The sequence below is a fragment of the Carassius gibelio genome, chromosome A21 (genome assembly GCF_023724105.1).
Source record: "Carassius gibelio isolate Cgi1373 ecotype wild population from Czech Republic chromosome A21, carGib1.2-hapl.c, whole genome shotgun sequence".
Taxonomy (NCBI): Eukaryota; Metazoa; Chordata; class Actinopteri; order Cypriniformes; family Cyprinidae; genus Carassius; species Carassius gibelio.
Genome location: NC_068391.1, coordinates 17,634,911 through 17,659,582, shown reverse-complemented (window position 1 = coordinate 17,659,582; position 24,672 = coordinate 17,634,911). Strand labels below are relative to the sequence as shown.

General features: G+C 37.0%; 1 protein-coding gene across 1 annotated transcript; it reads right to left on the bottom strand.

Moving 5' to 3' along the window:
• rnf145b (ring finger protein 145b) lies at nt 1–22,565 on the bottom strand. Its single transcript, XM_052537532.1, has 11 exons — nt 22,386–22,565; nt 20,652–20,871; nt 14,604–14,712; nt 14,334–14,425; nt 11,261–11,496; nt 9,726–9,901; nt 6,095–6,235; nt 5,678–5,860; nt 3,647–3,794; nt 2,635–2,991; nt 1–2,356 (listed from the first exon to the last, which is right to left on the bottom strand). Exons 2-11 carry the CDS (start codon nt 20,833–20,835, stop codon nt 1,964–1,966), a joined length of 2,019 nt encoding a protein of 672 aa, XP_052393492.1. The 5' UTR covers nt 20,836–20,871; nt 22,386–22,565; the 3' UTR covers nt 1–1,963.
• Between the last annotated feature and the right edge of the window lie 2,107 nt (nt 22,566–24,672).

Genomic DNA, 24,672 nt, shown 5'->3' with positions numbered 1-24,672 from the left:
TTCTTTCAATCTACATTCCCACTTTATTTTCTTTCAAGAAAATTGTGCAAGAACTACTTGAAAGTTCTGAATGTCATTTGTGTTTGCTCATACATCAGATGTATTCATGGACACAAATTTGCCATTCTGAAATGCATCTTTTAAAAATCAGCAAAACCAAACATTTCTGCATCCTCAGGATCAATCCCACTTTACAGAGCGTTCACACGATCCTCAAGACACTTCATTATGTGGTTTAACACTGCTGATTTAACACTGTGCGGCATATCAAAAACATGATAAAAGATTATACAAAGGAATATATTTGCCCATATATTATGTACACATTTATAATGAGCTATACTTCATCTGCTCTGTAAGCATTTGCTGCCCAACAAGACAAAATATTATTCGCTATAAATGACATTAGTGCAAACACACAGTATGGCATGAAATCCCTGGCAAAAAAAATTGAGCGTGTTCCTGACCCAAATAATGGCAAAAATAAGTCCATAATGACTAAATAAAGTGTAAATGAAATAAAAGATGATATAAACTGCTAAGTCAAGAGCCAATATTGAGGTGAATCTCAAACCTTCAAAACAACAACAACAAAACAACTGAAATACGACTTGATTTTGAGATTCAACCCTAAACATCACACACTGTAAGAAACATGCCAGTTTTACCGTGGCCAAACTTAAGATGGCCTTAATGGAACATCTGCTGAATGAAAAAAAAAAAAGAAAATGTATTGAATTGATTGTCTACTCACTATACGTTCATTAAAACCAGAAAACAGGTTTGGTCTATATAGTCTGCAATATACTTTTTGAAAATGCTTGCTTCCAGGAATCAAGTCAACTGCCAATTTGACAACTTAACTTTTTCCGCAGTGATGGTTTAACATTAATTCTGACACATGGTAAAGAGGGACAAAAAATATATATGAAAAAAGCCATATAGCTTCGAACTTCCCTTTAAAACTGGGGTAAATATGGAGAGTCTCGCTGTGATAAAATATAAATGAACTGGCTCGATGACACTTTAAATAACATTCCTCAGTTTGACTTTGCAGGGGTCTGGATTCTACAGCGGCGCATTTGGGATGCACTTCCAAAACATTTATACACACACTCCCACAAATTAGTATAGCGTAAGAATTATGAATCATCCATTACCTTCATACAGATGACGTACATTTTCAGTCAAATGGACACATACTGAAAACCATTCTGTCCTACAAAGGCAAAACGCTGTACCTGCACCAGCACTCAAACAGAAAAATGTTTCTTGATTGAATTGTTACACTTTAGCTTTTCCGAATCTAAGCTTAGTTGTGCCAAATCCATCGGTCACAGTAGATATTAGGAGGAGCCTATTCTAGTTACTCAATTTTAACACAAACTAAATCTGTAGTTGTTTTGTCTCGGTAGGCCAGTATTCTGAAATGTTTTTTGATCAGCAACAATGTGAACAGATCATATGAAATGCATTCATGAGCTGAGAGTCATGTGACCAGCTTAAAGGGACAGTTCATTCCAAAAGTCTAAATTGTATCATCCTTTACTCGTGCAATTTCAAATTCATACAATGTTCTTTTGTGGAACACAAAAGGAGAAGTTTAGCATGCAAAAGGCTTTAATTCAGCATTAATATTTTGCAATTCAGCATTTTTTTATTTTCAAAGAATTGTGATAAAATAAAAGATTTCAGATAAATACTGGCAACTATTTTTTTATTCTATGGTGGAAACAAGCTGTCATTCAGCAGCCTTTGTCCCCTTTACATTATATGGAAAAGAGCAGCTGGAACTAATTTCTAAATATCTCCTTTTGTGTTCCACAAAAAAGGTTTGGAAAGTCAAGAGTGTGAGTAAATGATGACAGAACTTTTATATTTTAAAAAAGGTAAACCATCACTTTAACTATTTTGGCGACACCTAAGCAGGCTGATAAGCATTGAAGGTTGGCTTGGCATTTGCTCATGAAGAGGAATGAACATGTGACATGCTGCACAAACCATCATTCAAATCACCAGCCGGCTCGGCTCTGCCCTTGGCCTCTAAATCACATTCTTTAGGCTGGATTTTTGATCTCTCTGATAGCAAGTCCGTTCCAAGCTCTGTCTCTGCTTGGGTGCCTTCCTCTGTGCGCAACTCAACCGGCGGTTCACCCTGCTCCTGTTCCACCTCCGCTGGGTTCTGATTGGCTGGTGGCATTTCTTGAGTGGTGGCACCTGGAGAGCTAGCTGGCTGCAATTGGCTCTTGAGCTGCCCGTGGCACAGAGGACACGTTTCTTGCACGTACAGCCACTTCTTTAAGCAGGCAGCGTGGAAAAAGTGGCTGCATGGCGTGATGACAGCAGACTTCATATCCTGGAATTGAATGACAGAAGTCAGAAACAATGTTTAAAACTAGGCATCCAAGATAAGAAGTGAAATTATGAACATGTTGACAAATGAGGAAATGTGAAATCGCTAGTAAGAGCACTGTATTGGTATTGATATCAATAAAGATATCTGGATATGGCTATGATTCACCATCTCTTGATTTGATTCAATTTAGATTCGGAGTCATCTGTTTTATATTTTTTGAACGATTCAATTAACTTTTGTGAATAAATGCACTGCAAACATCTTAAACAATCCCTAACCTGAAAGCAGATGGAACAGATGTCATTATGTTGCTGGAGTTGTAATGTGGAAGCAGTGGGCATGCTTTGGATCTTGTGAACTGCATCTCTGCGCAACAGGAAGCTTTGCCAGCCCAGCTGGGCCCTTAGCCACACGTTATAGTAGGAGTGAATCAGGATGATGGTGGAGCCCATTACAGTCCATTCTCCAAACAGGGTCTCTGAAACACCATAGGCCACCACGCAGACAGCCACCAGGAACTCCAGGAGCCGGTAGGTCCCATTGACACAGTAGATGACTTCATCCATGTTCTCAACAGGAGCCTTACGAAACTCCTCCACCATGAAGAGGATGTAGATCAGAAGGGTGCCAAGAACCTGGCAGAGGGTAATTCATTACATTGATTATATTATATGACATTATAACTTTAGATTATTTATATGCAACTGTAAATGTATAGATCGCATAAATATTTTCAGTCTCTCTCTCTCTCTCATATATATATGAACCTGGACCACAAAACCAAGTCTTAAGTCTTAAGCATAAATTTTTCGAAATTGATATTTATACATCATCTGGAAGTTGAATAAATATGCTTTCCTTTGTTAGGATAGGACAATATTTGGCTGAGATACAACTATTTGAAAATCTGGAATCTGAGGTTGCAAAAAAATCTAAAAGACTAGAAAATTGCCTTTAAAAGTTGTCCACCTAAATTCTTAGCAATGCATATTACAAATCAAAAATTAAGTTTTGATATTTATGATAAAAAAAAATCAAAATATCTTCATGGAACATGATCTTCACTTCACATTCTAATGATATTTGGCATTTAAGAAAAATTGATAATTTTGACCCATACAATGCTTTTTTGGCTATAAAAGTGGACAACCCATCATAAATGCCTGGCTGATCAACTGATATATACGAATATACCACTTCATCTTTAAACAAAGCTTGACAATGCAGTAATGTCTGTGTGTTGTGTTAGTGACTCTTCATTTGTATTTGCTGTGTGTGAGCTTTGTGTACCTGCAGTGATGTTAGAATACTGGAGGAGATGATTATGAGAAGCCAGAAGTCCATGCGGAAGAACTGGCAGATCATGTAAGCCATGTACGCAGGAAAGACCAGCAGGAAAAGACACAGACTCACTGCTCGGAAGTGCTTCCACAGACTCCTGCAACAACAAAGAATAAAATAAATGCTCAACATACAGGTCCTCAAACAGAAAAGCACACATATCGCCCCGCCAGTACTCGAAGAGGGCCCTGACAATGTTATTTCCTCATTAAATGTCCCATCAAATCTAGTAAAAAAGAAAATTAAAGGTCCCATGATATGTAAATTTCACTTTGCTAGGTTTTTTTACATTAATATTAATTTCTCTAGCCTGTCTATGGTCCCCCAGTGGCTAGAAATTTCAATAGGTGTAAACCAATCTCTGGGTGTCCTGCTCTGCCTTTGAGAAAACGAGAGCTCAGGCGGGCCAATGTGGAATCTTCCCCTTATGTCGTCATAAGGGGAAAGGTTACTTCCCCTTTCTCTGCTTGGCCTGGCCAAACATTTACATGTAATTCAGTCTCAATATCAGCACAGGCGTTACAAACAGACTTTTATGATATGGATTCGACAGCACCGCCACAAACAGTGAATAACAGTGTTCATTAATGTCTGTGATTTCTGATGTGTAGCTAATCATTCAAGTTCACACAGACTTTCTTTCTAAATCGTTTAATACCGTTTATGCATCAGTGAATCAAGCCAGTGACTAAACGATCAACTTAACGTTGGTTCTCTTAGTAGAATGAAACAAATCTGTTATTTAAATTGTGTTATTTAAATATAAAGGGAATGCTCCCTTTATATTGTTCGGAGCTGTCAATCACACATCGCGAGTAACGTTATATCTGCACACTTGCCCAAACTGCCGTTATAATGAATGTTGCTGTTATGCTGCACAACGAAGCTCTTACTGTATTCATGTCGATATTGTGTTTGCTGTTAGTTGTGGTGAAAGCATTTTGTGAGAGAAAACGTGTTGCAATAATGACGAGATCACTGCATTCACTCGATAAACAGACTCTGTCTACTCAATGCTCATCATTGCAGCGATTCATGTGATGGGAAAAGAGTATTTTCCGGACTATAAGTCTTACTTTTTTTTCATAGTTTGGCTGGTCCTGTGACTTATAATCAGGTGCGACTTATTTATCAAAATTAATATGACATGAACCAAAAGAAATGAACTAACAGAAAAAATTACCGTCTACAGCCGCGAGAGGGCGTGCTATGCTGCAAGAGAGTGCCCTCTTGCGGCTGTAGACGGTAATGTTTTCTCTTGGTTATTGTGTCTAAATAAATGCGACTTATAGTCCAGTGCGACTTATATATGTTTTTTCCTCGTCATGACGTATTTTTGGACTGATATGACTTATACTCAGGTGCGACTTATAGTCTGAAAAATACGGTAAATAATAATGCTATAATCAACACTTCCATGATTCGTTCATCTCGAAAGCTGTAATAGTAAAAAAAAAAAAATTGTAAAAGTATTTGAGAGGGGTTCCTCATGTAATACGCATTTCGAATGCAAAGATGTCAGCCAATCACAACAGCTGTCGTCTCACAGCAGACACGCCCCTTCAAACAGAGCATTCAAACCAGAGGGCTAATATCAGGATATAAAAATGCCTTTTATTTCTAAATTTTTAATGTAAAAATCATACTAACAAGATTACTACGCCTCATAAAAAAAAAGAAAATAATCCACGCCATGGGACCTTTAAAAAATAATGCATGTTAACATTTACTCTGGTTTATACTGTCACAAGACTTTTTTGGAAGCGAGTCAATTGCTGAATTAATACATTAAAACTATACAAATAAATAAACTTTCCAACCATATAGAAAATGTCAAAAATCTGCCATCAGACTAAACATTTTTTATCCTGTCAAAAATTTATATGTGCACTGTTTCACATAACAAGCCTTGTCTGAAAGTTGCAGGAGAGATGTTTTCTGATCAGGCGTGAAGTTTACAGGAGGTGCTGAGGCTCTTACTTGTCTCTGGAGGCCCCCAGTGCCAGAACTATGGGGTCAGCGATCTCCAGCATTGACTGCAGGATGGAAGCCACCACGACGAAGAGGATGATGCTGAGGAGGAAAGCTCTATGAATGACCTGCAGCTCAATGAGCCCGGTCTGAACAGCCAAGATCAGCAGAGTGATACCCTCCGTCATGCCCCTGAAAACCAGACGAGGAACAAACTATTGAGTGTTTACTAGTCATTTTGCATTATTGACACACTATTTTCCTATTTAATACCGTGAAGTTGCTTTGATACAGTCTGTATTGTTAAAAGCGCTATATAAATAAAGGTGACTTGACTGAATACACTCTTAAATATTTACAAGTACCTGCAAAAAAAAGTTGTTTTGAACTGGAGTACTATAAGCAAATTGGGTGGATGTTTCTCACCTGTGCATGGTGTTGTCATTCATGAAAGCTCTATAACCCTGTAGGTAGAACTTGCAGAGGGTGAGGACGCCCAGCGCCACAAAAGACACCGTGAAGACCAGCCCCAGCAGTGAGTACGGAGTACTACAGCACTCAGCAATACTGCAAAGAACACACACAACCAACAAAACATTAACTTATGCTACATATTGTTAAATGGGGATTAAGGCTGCACGATATATTGGAATGTTCAAAATATTGCAAATGCATATATCGCAACGAAGTCTCATATCTCAAACATTTTTACTAGGCTAATTCAAAACGTTGCAAAAAGACAAAGTTTTAAGTTGATGCATAAAGCAGAGAATAGGCTGGGCACGAAACTGACTTGGTTGATGTTAACAAGCTATCAAGTGCAATAAGATGCAGAAAAACAAGTCTTTGCCATCTCTTCTCGCTGTCTGACACACACCTGAAGCCCAAACACAAGCCACATCTTGGACAATGAACCCCATGAACACAGTTGATTCGTCTTTCACATCTACTTATGTTTGAAAAGAGACACACACACAGAACTGTCAAAATACCCATCTCTACAATCACTCTCGTAAAAGCAATCAGTTATGTCTTAAATGAATGTAAACAGCTGAGAAAGAAATTGAATGTATATCATTATACGGGATCTGTGCAGTCAGTCTTAAAGGGACAGCAGCCTATAAATACCTGCTGAATATGTCACTAATGTTAATCAAACAAAAAAGCAGTTTTAACAAAGATGAATCTAAATTTAATTCATACAGTGAACACTATTCAGTATCTTTCACTTCAGTATCTTTCAAATTATAACATTTCTATACCTTAAAACTACTGCTAGACCATATCTTATTTGTAACTGTTATATTGTATTCATCTATGCTTGTAATTTGTGTTTTTAATCTTATTTTTTAACTTCCTTTTCACTTGCCTTTAATCATGTTTGCTAGTTGTCACTGTGGTATTGAACTAGTACTTAAAGTGTACTTTAAGTAATAAACGAAAAGTTACAATGATATAAAATAAGTGGCATTATTATTTTTTTTGTTTACATTGATGTTAAAATTACATTTTCAGATTTGTGACTTTTTGTAATTTTTAGGCGTCTAAACATCCCGCCCCTCACCTCAGCAGCATATTATGCTCCAGTTGTAATGTAAACAACGGCATTGTTAATATCAGTTTGAGCCCGATTGAGAACCAGAGGATATTACTGAAGAGGACCAAGCAGAACCTGTGTAAGCATAGCTTTATATGGTAGGCCTATGTTTTTTTGTTTGTGGTCTCATACTTTTAGATACACTGTTATTTGTAAATGCTACTGCTTCCGTTAGCTTTTAATATATGGTTTTACCCTGATTTAAGTTTTAATACAGTATGGCAACCACACAAGTGTCCATCTATAACGCTTCTCATAGCTATTTGAAAATAAGTATATAATTACTGTTGTCAAAAGACCCGTACTTCAGTACCAAGTCGGTAGTAAAGAGTGTGTGCAGAGCAGGGGGATGCGAGGAACAGGATTAAAAACCGCTGCTTTAGAACACTGATTTTTAAACTTGTGAATCCATTAAAATCATTATAAGACAGAATTGCGATTTGTATATGAATAGATTTTTAAGTGCATCTCTAGTGTTCTCTTCCTCTTCTCTAAAGCAGCGCAGCATGGCCTTGCCCCCTTTGCTGCCTTATCCTGAGGTTGTGTTAGATCACAAACTCGGGAATTAACTTGTATTCCCTACCAGCCATATTTGTATGCATTAAACTGACAGAATTTTAAAAGACAGAAGATATCTCCGTTTGCATTGAACTTTTAACTTTGTAGATATTGTTTATGCTCAAACAGCAACATTACACTCTAACTAACATTAAAAAAAAGTGAAATCGCAATGAACCACCCCTTTAACAAAATATCACCCATCACATTTTTCTTCAATATCGCACCTTAATGGTAATGCATTTCATGTTTTTATCTAGACTAGGGATGTCAATGTATGATCATCCCCAATTAAATTAACAATCAATTGATTGATTAATCGCTAACCCCAACACTTCAAAATGTGTCTACTGCAGTGTATAGTCACCGGCATTACAGGATGTGCAAATCCTGTAATCGGCTCCTGAACGATAATCCCATCGTGTTCAGCCAGGAATCTTGGGGTTATTCTTGACGATCAGCTGACCCTTAAAGATCACATTGCAAAAACAGCACGATCATGCAGGTTCGAGCTACACAAGAGGAAGATCAACCCTTCCTAACAGAGCATGTAGCGCAGCTTCTTGTCCAGGTTCTTGTCATTTCTAGACTGGACTATTGTAATGCTCTTTTGGCTAGACTTCCAACATGTGCAGTCAGACCTCTTCAAATGATTCAGAATGCATCAGCAGTAGCCCAAGAGAGCCCATGTCACACCGCTACATATCTCTCTGCACTGATTTCCAGTCACAGCTCGCATCAAGTTCAAATCGCTGGTGCTGTCCTACAGAACAGCCATGGGCTCCACACTCCCCGTACACTCCCACTCGTCTACATCCCCTCCGGAAGCCTGCGGTGGCTTGTGGTCCCATCACAGAGAGGCACAAAATCACTATCTAAGACATTTTCTTTCACAGTACCCTGTTGATGAAATGACCTACCTAACTCCGTCTGGACAGCCGAATCCCTGATAATCTTCAAGATACAACTGAAAACTCATCTCTTCCATGAGCATCAAAATGCCTCATCATTCAAAAAAATTATAATAATTCTATGCCTTAACTTTTTCTATTCTCTTATTATGCTTTATCCCTTCCTGTAGCTTCTACTGTCTTAAAATGAAATCTTGCATAATGGGCACTTCTTGTGTTTATTGCCATCTTATGGTAAATAGTCTGTTGCATTCCTCAACTGTAAGTTGTTTTGGATAAAAGCGTCTGACAAATAATTAAATGTAAATGCCACTCATAGTGCCATAGTTTTTTTTTTTTAATCAAGGTGATTGTTGGCTGTTTCATATCCTGTCATGGAGACCACTGAATGCACCATTTTTAAATAGTATCATGGTGCTCATTGCTGTATTGCATTTAAGAAACACAATCAAAATTTTTGCAATTAGCATTTTCACCATTTAAAGTAAAATGATCCCAAACATATCTATAGCACATAGGGCTGTGCCAATATGTATGACTAACTGCTACCACCACTGCTGCTTTCCCCTACAAGTGCAACATCCTTGCTTGTGCAGTAAATATAATTCACTTTTCCGACCATTTACAAATGGTGTCAGTTGCTCTGGAGTACTGGGAGAAAACATTTCACTCCTATTTTGGTAGCTTATATTTTATGCACTTCTAAAGTCTGGATCACATTAAAAGCATAATTTGTACATTGTGAATTATTTGCACAAGAGATCCAGCCCATCACTGTCGCTTCTTTTTTCTCCATGTGTCTGCTGCATGTTTTGTGCATGAACCGCACAAACCCTAAAACTACACAGTGCTTAGTCGAACATCGATAAGTGTCATTGATTAACTTATTATAGACAATTAATCACTAGAATCCCTAGTCTAGACGCTAACCTTTGCGCTGATTAAAAACAGTGTGACTCAGTAGCTGGACTATATGTTGCAGGAGTCAGACCTGGTGAGGAACAGGAAGAGCAGCCTCTCTCTGGAGGGCGGCTGGTCCCGTGTGCTGAAGTAGGTGTAGATCTGTAGTGCGAACAGCACCAGCCAGAAGCACATAAAGAGAACAGGCAGAACCAGCTGATTCCACAGAGACATGCCCAAAGCCAGCAAACCATACACCTCCACCACCTACAGAACAACACAAGAAACAGGGCGATGTTACCAAAGAGGTTTCGCTGTAGGATGAAAATGTGAACAATTTACATTTCAAAAACATCTTATTTTACTACACATTATTCACAAACCAACAAAGTTTGATATTCTAAATTAGGAGTGCGCGACAATGACCGAAGACATATCACAACATGAGAAATTGTATGTAAAGTAATCACTTTCAATAATCACAAAAACACTAGTAGCTCAAAAAAAAAAAAAATTTCAACAAAAATTAAGAAGAGTTTTTTGGGAACCATATAATCTACATATTCAAATAATTTCTGAAGGATCTTGACATTAAAGTTCAGCTTTGTCATAACAGGAAAAAAAAATTAATTCAACAAACAATAAAACATAACTTTTTAATAATATTTGACAATATTACTTTTCGTACTAGGGCTGCACGATGTGTCGTTTAAGCATCGATATCGCGATGTACGAATCCACAATAGTCACATCGCAGGATGTGCGATGTAGGCTGTCGTAGTTGACCTGTTATTCATTAACTGTATGGGCCAGCTGCTCCCTGGCCCTTGACGAATGTGATTCGCGGAGAGCGAGAGAGAGAGAGAGAGAGAGAGAGTGTGCGCAAGGGAATCCGAGAGAGAGAACGCGTGCGTGAGAGAGAGAGAGCGCGCAAGAGAGAGACAGTATATTTAGTATTCATGTATTTGTTTACTGATTGATTTTATTGATTATTTGTTCATTGCCTTTGTAATGGCCAATGCTTTGGCAATACTGTACAAGTCATACCAATAAAGCTCATTTGTATTTGAATTAGAGAGAGACGGGTGGGGGTGGGAGTGGGGGGAGCGAGCCCCAGCCGCAAGCTCACCGTCTTCAAACACGAGCGCTGTCTTGCTCTCTCTCCATTGCGCATATTAATCAATTGACACGATGGTTTTGATGTTTAAATCATTTAAAATGAGAATGTAAGTGTGCTCACCCCATTTTTGTTTGTAAGAATTTTTTTTATTAGATTTCATTTCGCAATATATATCCCAGAAAAATAAAATCTCACAATGTCATTTTTTCCCAATATCGTGCAGCCCCTAGTTCGTACTATATTTTTAAACAAATAAATACAGCTTTGGCAAGGATAAGTTATAATTATAAAAATAATAATTATAATTATAAAAAAATATAATTTACATACCATCAACAAAGTATTTAATGGTAGTGTATATAGGTTTTCTAAAACATTTGTATATAAATTTGCTTAATAAAAAAAATGTAAAAAATGCAGATGATCACATGAGAAAAATATTGCATGTTTGTGAGATTAAGGGGGTGACACATCTTCCCCCACTCTCTACAGCTATAAAACTGTACCTGCACCAGCTCTCTGTAGGCAGTTTTGGCCAAATTGTATGGCACCAGTAGGTGGGAGGCGATGAAGTAGAGCACCTCCAGACCGGTGAAGATCATTGCAAAGCGGTTGATGAAGACGATGGTGTCCAGGGGCACCAGGCACAGTCTAGCCACCAGGGGGAGCAGGTGTGCAGAAAACAGCCAGATCTGTTTGGTCTGCATGACGCAGGAACACAGCGTACACACCACGACCTGACCTGAGGGAGAGGATAGTCTTACTGAACAAACACTAACTTACAGATGCACTGAAAAACACACTAGCACACCTCAATGTTTCCTTTAAAAACTTCCCAGTGGGAGTGCTCACAATGTGGTCGGGCTTTGCCGTGTTGACATGGCAAATAAAAGACATCAGCTCAACTGGACTCAAATCAAACAAAACAAAAAAGGTTAAACTACTGAAGTTATGTGTCTATTAGTTTGGTCAGAAGGGTTTAAACTTTTTTTATTCAGATATAAAAAGGTCAGTGTCCCTTCAAATGAGTAACTGAATAACTTTTCTGTTCAACACTGTTGCATCATGTGAATCAGCTGCCATCACAAGGCTGAAAGAATTTAATGACGTACAAATTATATTGCAAAGAGACCAACCAAAGATTGGTCTTACCAAAGAGGACGTGCTACGTGGGTGCAGTGCTGCGGTCTTTGTGAACTGTGCTAAACATATTAATGTACTGCAGTGTGATTCTTCTACATAATACAGAGCTTTCCAGGTTTAAATATCTAGATATAAAGAAAGTCGGAGTCAAATATTTGATTAAACATGACTTTCATCCTTTCCAGTTGATATATTTTAAAGCTTCAGACCTACATCAGAATATTTTAAAAGTATCTAAGAAATAGACATAAATAAATTCTGTAATAATAATTATTGTTATTTTACATTTTTGAACTTTTTTTCTATGAGTTTGGCATAACTACAAAAAATTATATCTTATTTTCCAGGAAATATTTGTGACTTTTCCATGACTTTTTATTATTATCATTTCCATGACTTTCCCAGGATATTTAAAGATTCTACAAAGAAAAGAAAAAAAAAGCTAAATCCTTCAAAAATCAATTCAAAACCTATTTCAGAATTTTTTAAAAATTCTATAAAATTATTTGGTTTTCCAGGAAATGTCATTGAATGAATTAGTAAATTGTGACTTTACAGAAACAAGTTACATACATCAGAGCTCCTGCAGCATTACAGAAGTACAAGTTTTTGTGGCATACATTACTTCCTAAAATTATGAAAAACATTGCTTTATACAGAACCGAGCAGAAACACATTTGGCTATTTTTGGTTCTACTGTAGAAAGTTACAAGTGTGAAAGACACTCGGGACAGTTCACAAATTTGTCACTTACCCGATCCGTTTCGTCATGAAAGTGTTTTTAAGCTTTGCTAATTGAAAAATTCAAACCATTTGAAAGTATTCAAGGAAAATGTAAAAGATAACCCGTCTCTGACGCCCGAGTTTCTTTCCGTGTCTTTCTTGCAGTTAAACTGACACGTACCAAAATACCTGTCTTTGAGAGTAACATTGTAGCTTTAACAATAATTCATTTTTTTTATTAATCATTTAATTTATACAGTGGGGTAGAGATGCACCGGTCACTTTTTTTTTTTTTTACATTTTTCAGGCTCCTTCTGTTCTGTGCTTGCACACAAATGGCACTGCAATCATTTTCCAAAATGTAATTTGTGTGGAAATATGTTACATTTAGTCTGTAATTGGCCTTTAACAGAGGCCAGCGACACTGAAGACAGATGCAAAGAGGAGAAAATACTGTAGCTGGCAGAGCAAGATCACTGCGAAATATAGGAAGAAAATCCTAAATTTTATATGAATGTGTTTTTGAAGGGAACTGACTTGTCTTTAGAAAAGTTTATATGGAATTTTCATTTCATCTTATCTCTGTATAATGCATATTAAAGTTGCTTTGTTTAGAGCGGTAAGCAAGCAAACGCTGCTGTTCATCAGCGCCACCTGCTGTCAGAGAGTGAATCTGCGTCTCGTTCAGCCCGTCTGCTGTCTTGGTTTCACGCAGGTGTTTTATGTAGCATAATTTCACAAAGCTAAAGTCAGAACATTCTGTTTTCAAATTTGGAAATTAAACAGGCTAATTTAAATCAAACACTGCACATGTTACAAGTGTGTAGAATCTTTTTGTTGTTGTTGTTTTTGAATTGATTCATGATTAAAGTGCAATGGTTGCCTCTGGCTATGAAAAATCAAGATGTAACATTGAATGAAGATTGGTGATTTCTTTCATTAATCTTCACAAAACACATGAACAAAACATACAAACCTAAGGTATAATTTTAGTTGTATCTTTGTTCTATGTATTCAATTGTGCCATTGCTTGTAATTTGTTAACTTGTTCTTATTTACTCACTTGTCTTTGAACTTTAGATTTGTTAGGCTAGTAATTTTTGCTGTGGTATCGAAATTGAAATCGAAAATCGTACAATTTTATTGGTATCTAATATTTTGCTGTCAATTAAGCTTATTTATTAGAATACAAGATAACATGGATCAAAAGCAATAATAACAGCAACGGTTACATTTTTTGTGGCAGAGCCAGTGAAAATTTTGGCAGGGCAAGTAAGGGTTTGAACCACTAGACTGACCGGAGAAGTAGAAAAAATCCTTAGCATTGAGCTTTGCAGTGTCTTGGCTTTTACTACCTTGGGATGAAGTTTCACTCTTTGAAATCAATTAAATCAGTTAGAAATGTATTCAAGGCTGTTTTTCTTGGATAGGGATGGATCACGCAATTCCATTCCTAAATGCCTCATTAGTAAAACTGGAAGTATTTTATAGGACCTCTATTCATTAGCAAATTGAGCACACCGTGATCTGGTTTCTTCTATTTCGAGATACTGTGTTCAGCAGTCAGGTCTCTTTTTCAGCAAGGGCAGGAACTGAAGTTCAGTAACCCAACACCAGTTGTGAGTAACTCATCCCTCTTAATGCTTCAGGAACAAATGTAGCAGTAAAGAGAACAAAATCGTGTTGTTTTGCAGTTGATAATACAGGACATACCGATGAGTGCTGTGGTAAAGCGGTTCATGGAAAGTGGCTCCAGGTAGAGGGGTCCCTCGTAACCCGAGTCCAGCTCTCCACGTACGTAATCCCTGCAGGAACACCAGTCAATGAGCAGTACTCAACAGCGTACTAAACAGTTCATTTATTTCTAAATATGATGAGCATATTTTTTTCTTTTTTTTTAGCAATAAGTGACTAGAAACAACAAGTATCAGCACTTGGAAACCATCGTGTCATTGTGTTTTTGTACAGTCGAGCATGAGTGACCTGGAGAGCTGGTGCCCGGCGAAGAGCAGAAGAGCTGTGAGCACATAGAGGTAGAGCTGCACCAGATGCTGCCGGGGTAAAGTCAACAAAACCAGACTGAGGATGTAGCCTGAAGAAGAGGGAGTCTCAATTACTGACAGGGATAATGATATACAGATATATACACTGCATTCAATGACAAAAACAGTTTCAAATGAAAAAAAAAAAAAAACAAACAAACAAAAAAACTATTTTGGCTTTAAGTTACACATAAGTAGGGCTGGGACAACAAAAAATATGTAGACGCAAAATATGCACATCGATTCGTCGACCTGTTTTTATTTCTCTAAAAAACGTTTGCAAAACATTTACCTTATGTGCGCTGGATATACGCGATAGCCGGATCAACATTCAGTTCAACGTTATATAACCAATTCAGGGGTTTTTCTGCATTGATCTTTTTTTGGCGGCTGTCAAAGCCTTATTTGATCGGTGAGTGATGTAGAATAGAATGACTGCTGCGCCTGACAGGGCGCGTAAGAGAGAGAGCCCCGGCTGCGCGCACACACTCTGTCTTCAAACAACACGAGCGCTTGCTCTCTCTCTCCCTTGTGCATATTAACCAAAATCATTAGACACGATAGAAAAAGGGCGAAACACCAAAGTTTCACGCGCGCTCGCACACTCACAGTCTTCAAACGACACGAGCGCTTCTTGCTCTCTCTCTCTCTCTCCCTCGTGCGGCATGATAGAAAAAGGGCGGAACGCCAAAGTTTCACGTGGAGCATTCTGAGATTTTTTTTTCTCCATGACAGGCTGCTGGCTCCCACTGTTATTTATTTTTATTTTTTTTGGAAAAGCACTCAAGTTTACATTGGTTACTGTATTCTTTCAATTGCTCTAAACAAGTATCTTGGGTGACCTTTTTTATTGAATGCTAGACATCAAGTTGTTGTTATTTTCATCTGAAAGAAGAACTTTTTTTCAGTAAACTAGGCCCTATGTGTTCAGTAAGCTTGTTTCAGTAAGCTGTGTTTTCAAGGCTTCAAGGTTTTATTGAATGCTATCTCTTTACAAGTGCAAAGTAATGCATTCTTAGTCAGTCTTTTATTTTGTAATTTTAAGAGCAATAAACATATATTGCAATGTTAAGGAATTCATGTTTTTTTCATTCAGATATGTAAATCAACATGTATAAATTGTTAGTACTCAATTAATGGGGAGATAATCGAAAACGAATCAGTCTGAAAAATGTTTTTGTTAGATTAATCGATGCATCGAAAAAATAATCGCTAGATTAATCGTTTAAAAATAAATCGTTTATCCCAGCCCTACACATAAGTGTCAATGACATCATTATATAACAGTGCCCACAATTAAGGAAAATGCTTTTAAAAATGCAGAGTAAAAAGCATTTGAGAAATAAGAAAATTACCCTTTGTATTCATTTTGATTTCATAGTATTTTGAAAAAGTTTTACACCATTTTCAAAGTTTCATTTAATGTCTCTACAATGTCTCATGTGATTTACCCAAATAATAATATTTCCCCTACACCTAGAATACATGAGAGTGTACACGTCTCAACCCTTCTGTTGAGTTCAAAAACTAGGTTCACTGGAGAGAAAAAATAAATAAAACCTATATTCATTCAAACCCACAAAAACCACTGTTGCAACTTTACAGAGAATCTCATTAGGGGTCAATTTGACACATTTTTGTTCAAAATTAGCTGTACAGAGAATTTTTCCATGACTACTTGCACATTGAGGTACAAGCAAGTATGAATATAACTTTCTTTGTGTATATATATATATATATATAGTAAGCTTTATTTTGAAACATTATTCTGATATACGACAATACAAGACTACCTCTGTGTTATGACATACTTTTCCAAATTAACTTGCTAACACTGGTGGTTATGAAACAAAATACATGAAACAGAAAATTGGACGCAGCTCAGGTTTTTAGTCAGTGCTAATTGCACTGTGTTCAATTCCGATAAAAAAGCCTACAACTAGAAACTAGAAACAGGAATTAACTTTAATTTGGTCAAAAGATTGTAAGTGACATTAGCGGTGAGAACTTTATTGCAGCAGTAGAGTGTCATCAACCCTGCCTGTTTAACCGTGTCAGCAGGATCTGTAAGCCACACTAAAGCTAAAAGACCGCTCAGGCCGACAGGAAGCGACATCAAAAACCCTAATGATTTATCTCATGGGCTGGCCTGCACTTCTGCACTGGGACAGCTCTCTTCTGCAAATATCTTTAGCCCTGGGAAAGATTCTGACAGTAGTTAAACCTCTCTGGCTCGCAAACAACTGCCCTTGTTGTGGTTGTTTACCCCTGCTGCACCGAACATGCAGAGAGAATCTAAGGTATTTAAATAAGAGGAAATCTAATACACTGCCTGGACAGCTGGGGTGAGCATCTAGCTGGCAAGTGATCATCTATAAAAGCATTTGCTGATGCTTAAATCATTCCGGGCATTAGTTTACAGGGGGATGTGTGTGTTGGAAGCACAGTGAAGCTGTTCTATCCATACTGACTACCGAACAATAATCATGCTTATAAAATAGTTTACATAGCTATCCAAATGCCATAGACTTTTTTTGCTTTCAATTGAAGCCAATTTTAAATTAAGCTAACCTAAACTCTACAACTAAATATAACTTTAAAAGAAATCTTATTCTATATTTAAATTACATAATACAATTAAAATATCATATTAAAACACATTATTTGCCTAAAAGAATCATTTTATCATTTGATTGACAATCTGCACATTGTAGACGTCACATTAAGCTTAAAAAGATACCATTCATGCCAGTATTTGCCAGAGCATAAGTGAATGTCTCTGACCTGAAGTGTTTTTAGTAGGTTGGTTTCTGTCATCATTCAGTGTCGGTTACATCTTGTTTGTCGACTATAAATCAGTATAAATCAGTGCCACTGAAACCTGCTCGGTTGGATCAAGTGTCCAAGTCCAACTCAGGTCACGTAACAAGAGGAGCGAAAGGTGTGGTAAAGATGTGCACAACTATTTAATCCATGCATATTATCTGTAGAACTGCAGCCCTGTTCATGCTGAGGGTTTGGCTGGAGGTCACAGAGTTGTTGCAATGACTGTTTCAAGCAGGTGTTTTGTGTTAAAATGTCTCGGGTGGCAGGAAGTGTGACATCATGTCACTGGTCCACAACTCTCATTAAATGAACCATGTATGTTCACACTGATCCTGCAAATCATTATCAGTGTCAACAATATTTAATGAGAAAAAAAAAAAACTTAATGAATGGCATGCCTGTTTATTTCCAGGCAACTCAGAAAATAACTGCTTCAGTGAATGACATTTATTTCCAATTAAAGAATTATTTCATAAATAAAAGATCCTGCATCCTTGTCACTGGATTTGTAGCAGTTGTTTCAGGTTTGTACAATCAGACACAGGGTGTTGGATAAAAGGAGAAGTCAAAAAAGGATTTGCAATGCAAAGCTAGCAGGCACCTGCATAAAATCAGACTCCAAAATATACTATTAAACAACCACTGAAAGATTTATTAAATTGCATTATATTCATTGATATTGTCAACCCAGCCCTACGAATGATTCACTCACAAAAAAAAATTCTGCTAGTGTTTGAGGCACGATAACTGTGTGAATAAGCACAAAAGCAATGCCAGATACCAGTGGATACCACTGCTGTAGTGTAAAATATTTAATACACTTATGAAATGTTATCTATTTTACAGTGCGGGTGTATCGCAATTAGGGTTGCAAATATTCTAGAAATTTTCAATACTGGGAAATTATCAAGGGAATTAACAGGAATATATGTGAATTAATGGGAATAAACTGGGAAATTGCTGGAACAGGGAACTTAAATGTAGTTATTTTATAAATCTTCCAGCATAATCTTGGTTAAAACAAGCAGATTTAATTGCTATTTCAGTTGTATTTCTATCCTGCACATTCCTCACATGCACAATGCACACCCTACATGCATTGTGTATGGCTCTAGTCTATAAAATAATAGGAACATTTCTTGAATCCTGCACACAGAATAATTTCAAAATGTCCATCTTGGTGAGTATTAAACATAAATTACCTAAATAACTAATTTATGTTTAAAATTTTCTTGTGTTGTGTGTAAGCTATTCCACAACGTAATTATAGGTGAGGAGATTAGAAAAACTGTTTAAAAACGACCCTCGCCCAACACCCCTCCTCACATAAAGGGGTAACCCCCCTCATTCTATACATCTGCATGCCTGTCATCTTAAGAGCAAACAAAAGGTTTATATCTATGTTTGTATATGATACAGTTTCCATACATTTCTCAATTTCAAATGAATTCACATAAATTCCTGCAAAGTTTCCAACTTGAAATATTTCTAAAATTCTCCAGATAATGTCACCATGGAATGTTTCTGGAAATAAACCCATAACTATGGATTTTATAGGTTTTAATAACTACCATAATTATGTTTCTACTCCAGTTTGTTGAAATAAGCATGTAAACAGTGAATGTCATATCTTTTTTTTTTTTATGATTCATTTATTCAAAATGTGTTAAATGCCACTTTCTAGGGTTTATTTTTGTAGCTGATCATCAAGTTGAATGTCTTTCCTGAGGTAACTGTGATGTTGCATGACACCCTGCTCACAAGCTGTTTCGCTGACGTCTTTCCACGGTTGAAACGCTGATTGAGCGATTACATGAAACATGAGACATTTCAGGAAGATGTACTGCTTCTTTCAGCATACTTTCTAATGCTCATTCATGTTCATTTCATGCAGAAACTGGTAGTAGTAGTAGTAGTAGTAGTAGTTATTATTATTGCCAAGTCAGTTACATAAACAAAATAACAACCAAGCAAACACAAAAATGTGTATTATCTGGTAGTAAAGAGGACAGTTGAGAATCGCTTGTACTGAGGCACAGAAATGTGTCATGCTATGCTGAAAAGCACCACAACAGTATTTACGCTTTGAATTTAGAAATAAAACGACCAGAATTTAAAAGCTTTAACGATTTAACGATTTATTAGATGGGAAGCTTGCCACAAATAATGTTTTATATAGTTTTGTTCATCAGCTGAAAACAGCACAGAATGAATCTTGTGATTTAGAAATTGCTTTCAGTTCATCAGACGAGAACTGATTAAAATATTTCATCAGAGCCCAATACAAGGTATTGTGTCAACTTATGCTATCATGACAAGTTGACAACATTACCCAGGCTGCATCTCATGAGGTTGGCTGAGAGAAGCCTATAGTGCAGAGCTGGACTTCTGTCTATAAAGAATAAGAGTGATCAAACTCTTTCCATATCATTTACATTTACACAGCTTTACCCTGTTTCCATGTTTCCTCTGACACAAACAAAACCGGAATCGTGACCTAAAATGAGCCTTAATTACAGCTTGCAGTTCTATGGTTTAATTACGCTTTACCGGCTAACAGCCCAGACTGTTCCCATTACAAAAATCTTCCCAACTCCTGACTCGGTGTTTCCACTGACTGGCCCAATACAAGAGGACTCCAGCCAGAGAACAAACACTAGCACTTCGGTTTCCTTCAACAGAGAGCACAGACAGCTAAGAAAACCAGCACACACACAAAAGATGTTACTGCGTGTGAAACATAATCATCATGACCACCACATACCGAAAAACCAGACATGAAATTTCACTTTAATATTGAATGCTTTACATTTGGTTAAGAAAATGTAAGTGTGACTTGGGCACACAACATTTGCAACAGTGTAGCAGCTAATGTTTTATGGGCGATATCTTACTCGGCAAAGTCAAAAACTCCCACCCTTAACTCTAGATAATACTCTTTGCTGTCCATTTTATCACTGACCAGTTAAAAGCCAGATCATTTCCAGAAAAAAAAAAGTAATAATACATCATCGTTAATGCTTTTCCCCATCATTAAACGGTTAATTCACCCTTTATCCCTTCAATGACCAAGGCTAAGAAAACTAAAACTTCAAAAAGTTCTTTCCAAGAGCATTTCCAGTGCAATGTCATTTAGTGGTTGTTGTATTATGTTTGGACATACCGACATAATGCAGGTACAGGGCAATATATTTGTACTGGAAGAGAGGGTTATTGTTGAGACTGCTCCTCTGGATCTTCTGGAAGAAGGAGCTGACGTCCCAGCGGTACAGCACTTCCAGCAGCATGATGCTGGGGATCCGCAGACCCACGTTCAGCACCGCCTCCACACGGGCTTTCATCGCCATGACCAGCAGGGCACCGAAAGAAGGCCTCGACCTCAACTGAGAAAGAAACATCAGTTCAAGCAGAGAATAACAAGAGCAGTCCTATTGAATTGACACAGTGCTTTCTGGCCTTTGAGGAAATAAATCATGAGACACTCAGATAGGATAAGTTTATATTTTAACTTAATACAAATTAATAATAATAATTGTGCATACATACAGTGCAATTCAAAAGTTTGGGATCAGTAATAATCATACTGTTTTTTTTTTGTTTTTGTTTTTTTAAAGAAGTTTCTTCTTATGACGGACACATTTATTTAATGAGAAATACTGTAATATTTGTGAAATATAATTGCAAAATTAAAATAATGGTTTTCTATAAAAATCAATGTCACATGATCCTTCAGAAACCATTTTAATATGCTGATTTATTATCAAAACTGGAAACAGTTTTGCTGCTTAATATTTTTGGGGGAACCTGTGATACTTTTTTTTCAGGATTCTTTTATGAATAAAAAGTTAAAAAGAACAGCGTTTATTCAAAATAGAAAACTTCTGTTTCAATATAAACTACCGTTCAAAAGTTTGGGGTTAGTCATTTCCTTTCTTTTGGAATAAATTCATTTATTTATTCAGCAAGGATGTTAAATTGACTTAAAAAGGGGATAATAAAAAGGCTTACATTGTTGGAAAAGATTACTGCCTTGTGTGTGGATTTTCATATATAACTTTTAGTTTTTGCGGAGTATTTTAAATATTTATTTGCTCAAAAATACAAAGAAAACAAATAATGATAATAATAATATATATATATATATATATATATATATATATATATATATATATATATATATATATATATATATATATATATATATATATGATATTATCTCCAAACAAAATAATAATAAGTTACATCTCTAAATCCATAATAATACGCTATCCTTATGAAGCCATGAGAATACGAAGGTACTTTTCGGAAGTAACGTTATAAGAACGACACACCTAACGTTACTTCTCTTATTACCACATGACGGAAAAAAAACACTTCGCTTACATAACCATAACCATAACCATACTTTCTTTCTTCAACAATACAGTCGAATAATTGTGCCGTGGGACGTGACGAGACTAGAGGGCTGTATTTCCCATATTTAAACTCACGTGGATTAGTTAAACGTGTTTGAACTCTAGTAACCCCGACACACCAACAGTCACACAGGACGACTGAGAAATATTGAGAAGATAAACCTTTCACAGACATAAATATTACATCGTTAAGACGACAGAACACAAGTTTAAACGTGAACCAAGACGATAAACATTGACTTTCACTGGCTTGTGAGGAGTTTGTGCTGACTAAAGGATACCGTCTTAATGCTAAGAATCCATTTCACTTTATATTTAACTGCTTTAGATGTCTTAAAACACTAACGAATAATGTTTTTGAGGTAAATGTGTTAAATAAGTAACGTTAGAGTTTGTATGTGCCCAGCTAACAGTAGCATTACAAACTGTGTCCGTTATTCCTTTACAAATACTTCGATAATTATAATAAACAATATACTTACATGTTGGTTAATCACTTCACGCTGTTAGATTTCGTCTTAGGCTGCGTCTCTGGGTGAATATAGACCATTTTTAACTCAGGCGTCTCGACGTTATGGTCAAACTGAAAGCAGAAGAGACGGAGCATCAACATTCACAGACTCCATCAAGCAGCCATTACACACATCGATTGATTGTGCACTGCGCATGCGCAGCTTTTGAGTACCGGAGATTAGCCGCTAGATGGCGCTTGTCTGTCTCACAGAAATTCAACTATGGCGAAGGCTTGGTTATAATGAATAGTTTTATTGACAAATGCAGCCAAGTAATTATTAAGGAGAGAGTGAATGTGTTCGATTCGGATCAGATTTTTTCGCGGAAGCTTCAAGGTAAATCACATTGACTCCATTGTGTAAAAGGCCCAACAAAGGTTGTACTTCCTTCGCCAGCTGAGGAAGTTAAACCTGCCACAGGAGCTGCTGAAACAGTTCTACTCAGCCATCATTGAGACTGTACTATGTACTTCAATAACTGTCAGGTTTGGTTCAGCAACAAAATCAGATATCAGAAGACTACAGAGAACTGTTCGGACTGCTGAAAGGATTATTGGTGCTCTCCTGCCCACCCTTCAAGAACTGTATACATCCATAGTGAGGAAAAGGGCTCAGAAAATCACTCTGGATCTCTCACATCCAAGTTACCCCATCTTTAAACTTTTGCTATCTGGCCGGCGCCTCAGAGGCACAAATACCAGAACAGTCAGGCACAAGAACAGTTTCTTCCCCCAGGCAATCTACCTCATGAACGGTTAAATGTTCCCCACTTATGCTTATGCAATAAAAATGTGCAATATCCTTATATTTATTTGTTACCCCTCTATCCTAGTACATCCCTGCATCTTACTCAATCCTATTCCATTATCATTTATAGAACAATTGTTTGTACACTTAGCCTAATTTTTTATTTATTTTTTGTTGTTGTCTCTGTGTACTGGAAGCTTATGTCACTAAAACAAATTCCTTGTATGCGCAAGCATACTTGGCAATAAAGCTCTTTCTGATTCTGATTCTGATAAAGCTCTTTCTGAATGCAAAGTACCCAGTTACACAGTTACAGATATGTTATAGATTCAAATAGGTCATGAATATTAATCAATCATGTTGACGTTCTGTGTAAATTTTCAGGAACGTAGTGACGTAATTAAATTTAATGAGCCAAATATTCTTACATTTGCTTTGCCCCAGAAGCTGACGAGTAAATAGTGTAGTGTTTTCTAATGTGTTTTAGTCTGCTTTTATACTAAATGCAGGATTAAATAAAAAAAAATTATGCATTTAGCAGATGCTTTTATCCAAAGCGACTTATAGTGCATTCAGGCTATCAATTTTTACCTAGGATTATTACATATAACAACCCTAATGGCAAAGGGCATCTCAGGAACCACACTTCAATGGTTTGAGTCTTACCTATCAGATAGTTCCTTCAAAGTATCTTTTGATACTTTGGAAGACCAATGAGAGGTGAGGTGAGGTGAGGTGTCCAAGTCACAACATCGAACTACTGGGGTGCCTCAGGGCTCAGTTCTTGGACCACTTCTCTTCTCTGTCTACATGGCATCATTAGGGTCTGTCATTCAGAAACATGGCTTTTCATTCCACTGCTATGCTGATGACACTCAACTGTACCTCTCATTCCATCCTGACGACCCGAAGGTAGCTATTCGCATCTCAGCTTGTCTAACAGACATTTCTTCCTGGATAATGGACCATCACCTTCAACTCAACCTTGCTAAGACAGAACTGCTTGTGGTTCCGGCAAACCAGATTGCAATGCCCTCTTGACAGGTCTTCCAGCCAGTTCTATCATACTTCTACAATTAATCCAGAACGCAGCAGCACGATAAATTTTTAATGAGCCAAAAAGAATACACGTCACACTTCTGTTTATCAATTTGCACTGGCTATCAATAGCTGCTTGCATAAAATTCAAGGCATTGATGTTTTCCTACAAAACTACCACTGGCTCTGCACCCATTTACCTAAATTCATTACTTCAGACTTATGTGCCCTCTAGAAGCTTGCATTCTGCAAGTGAACGTCACTTGATAGTGCCATCCCAAAGAAGCACAAAGTCACTTTTACAGACTTTGGTGGAATGACCTCCCCAACTCAATCCGAGCAGCTGAGTCCTTAGCCATCTTCAAGAATCGGCTTAAAACACATCTCTTCCATCTTTATTTGACTCCCTAACTTTAGCACTCACTATTCTAATTCTTTTTTTTTTTTTTTAAATCTAACTATAGTTATAGTT

Coding starts and splice junctions, on each gene's coding strand:
- rnf145b (XM_052537532.1), bottom strand. CDS start 20,835: ATGGCGATGAAAGCCCGTGTGGAGGCGGTGCTGAACGTGGGTCTGCGG. Junction 11,497..14,333: donor CTTTACCACAGCACTCATCG/GTATGTCCTGTA, acceptor CCTCTCCCTCAG/GTCAGGTCGTGGTGTGTACG. Junction 6,236..9,725: donor CTCTTCCTGTTCCTCACCAG/GTCTGACTCCTG, acceptor TGTTCTTTGCAG/TATTGCTGAGTGCTGTAGTA.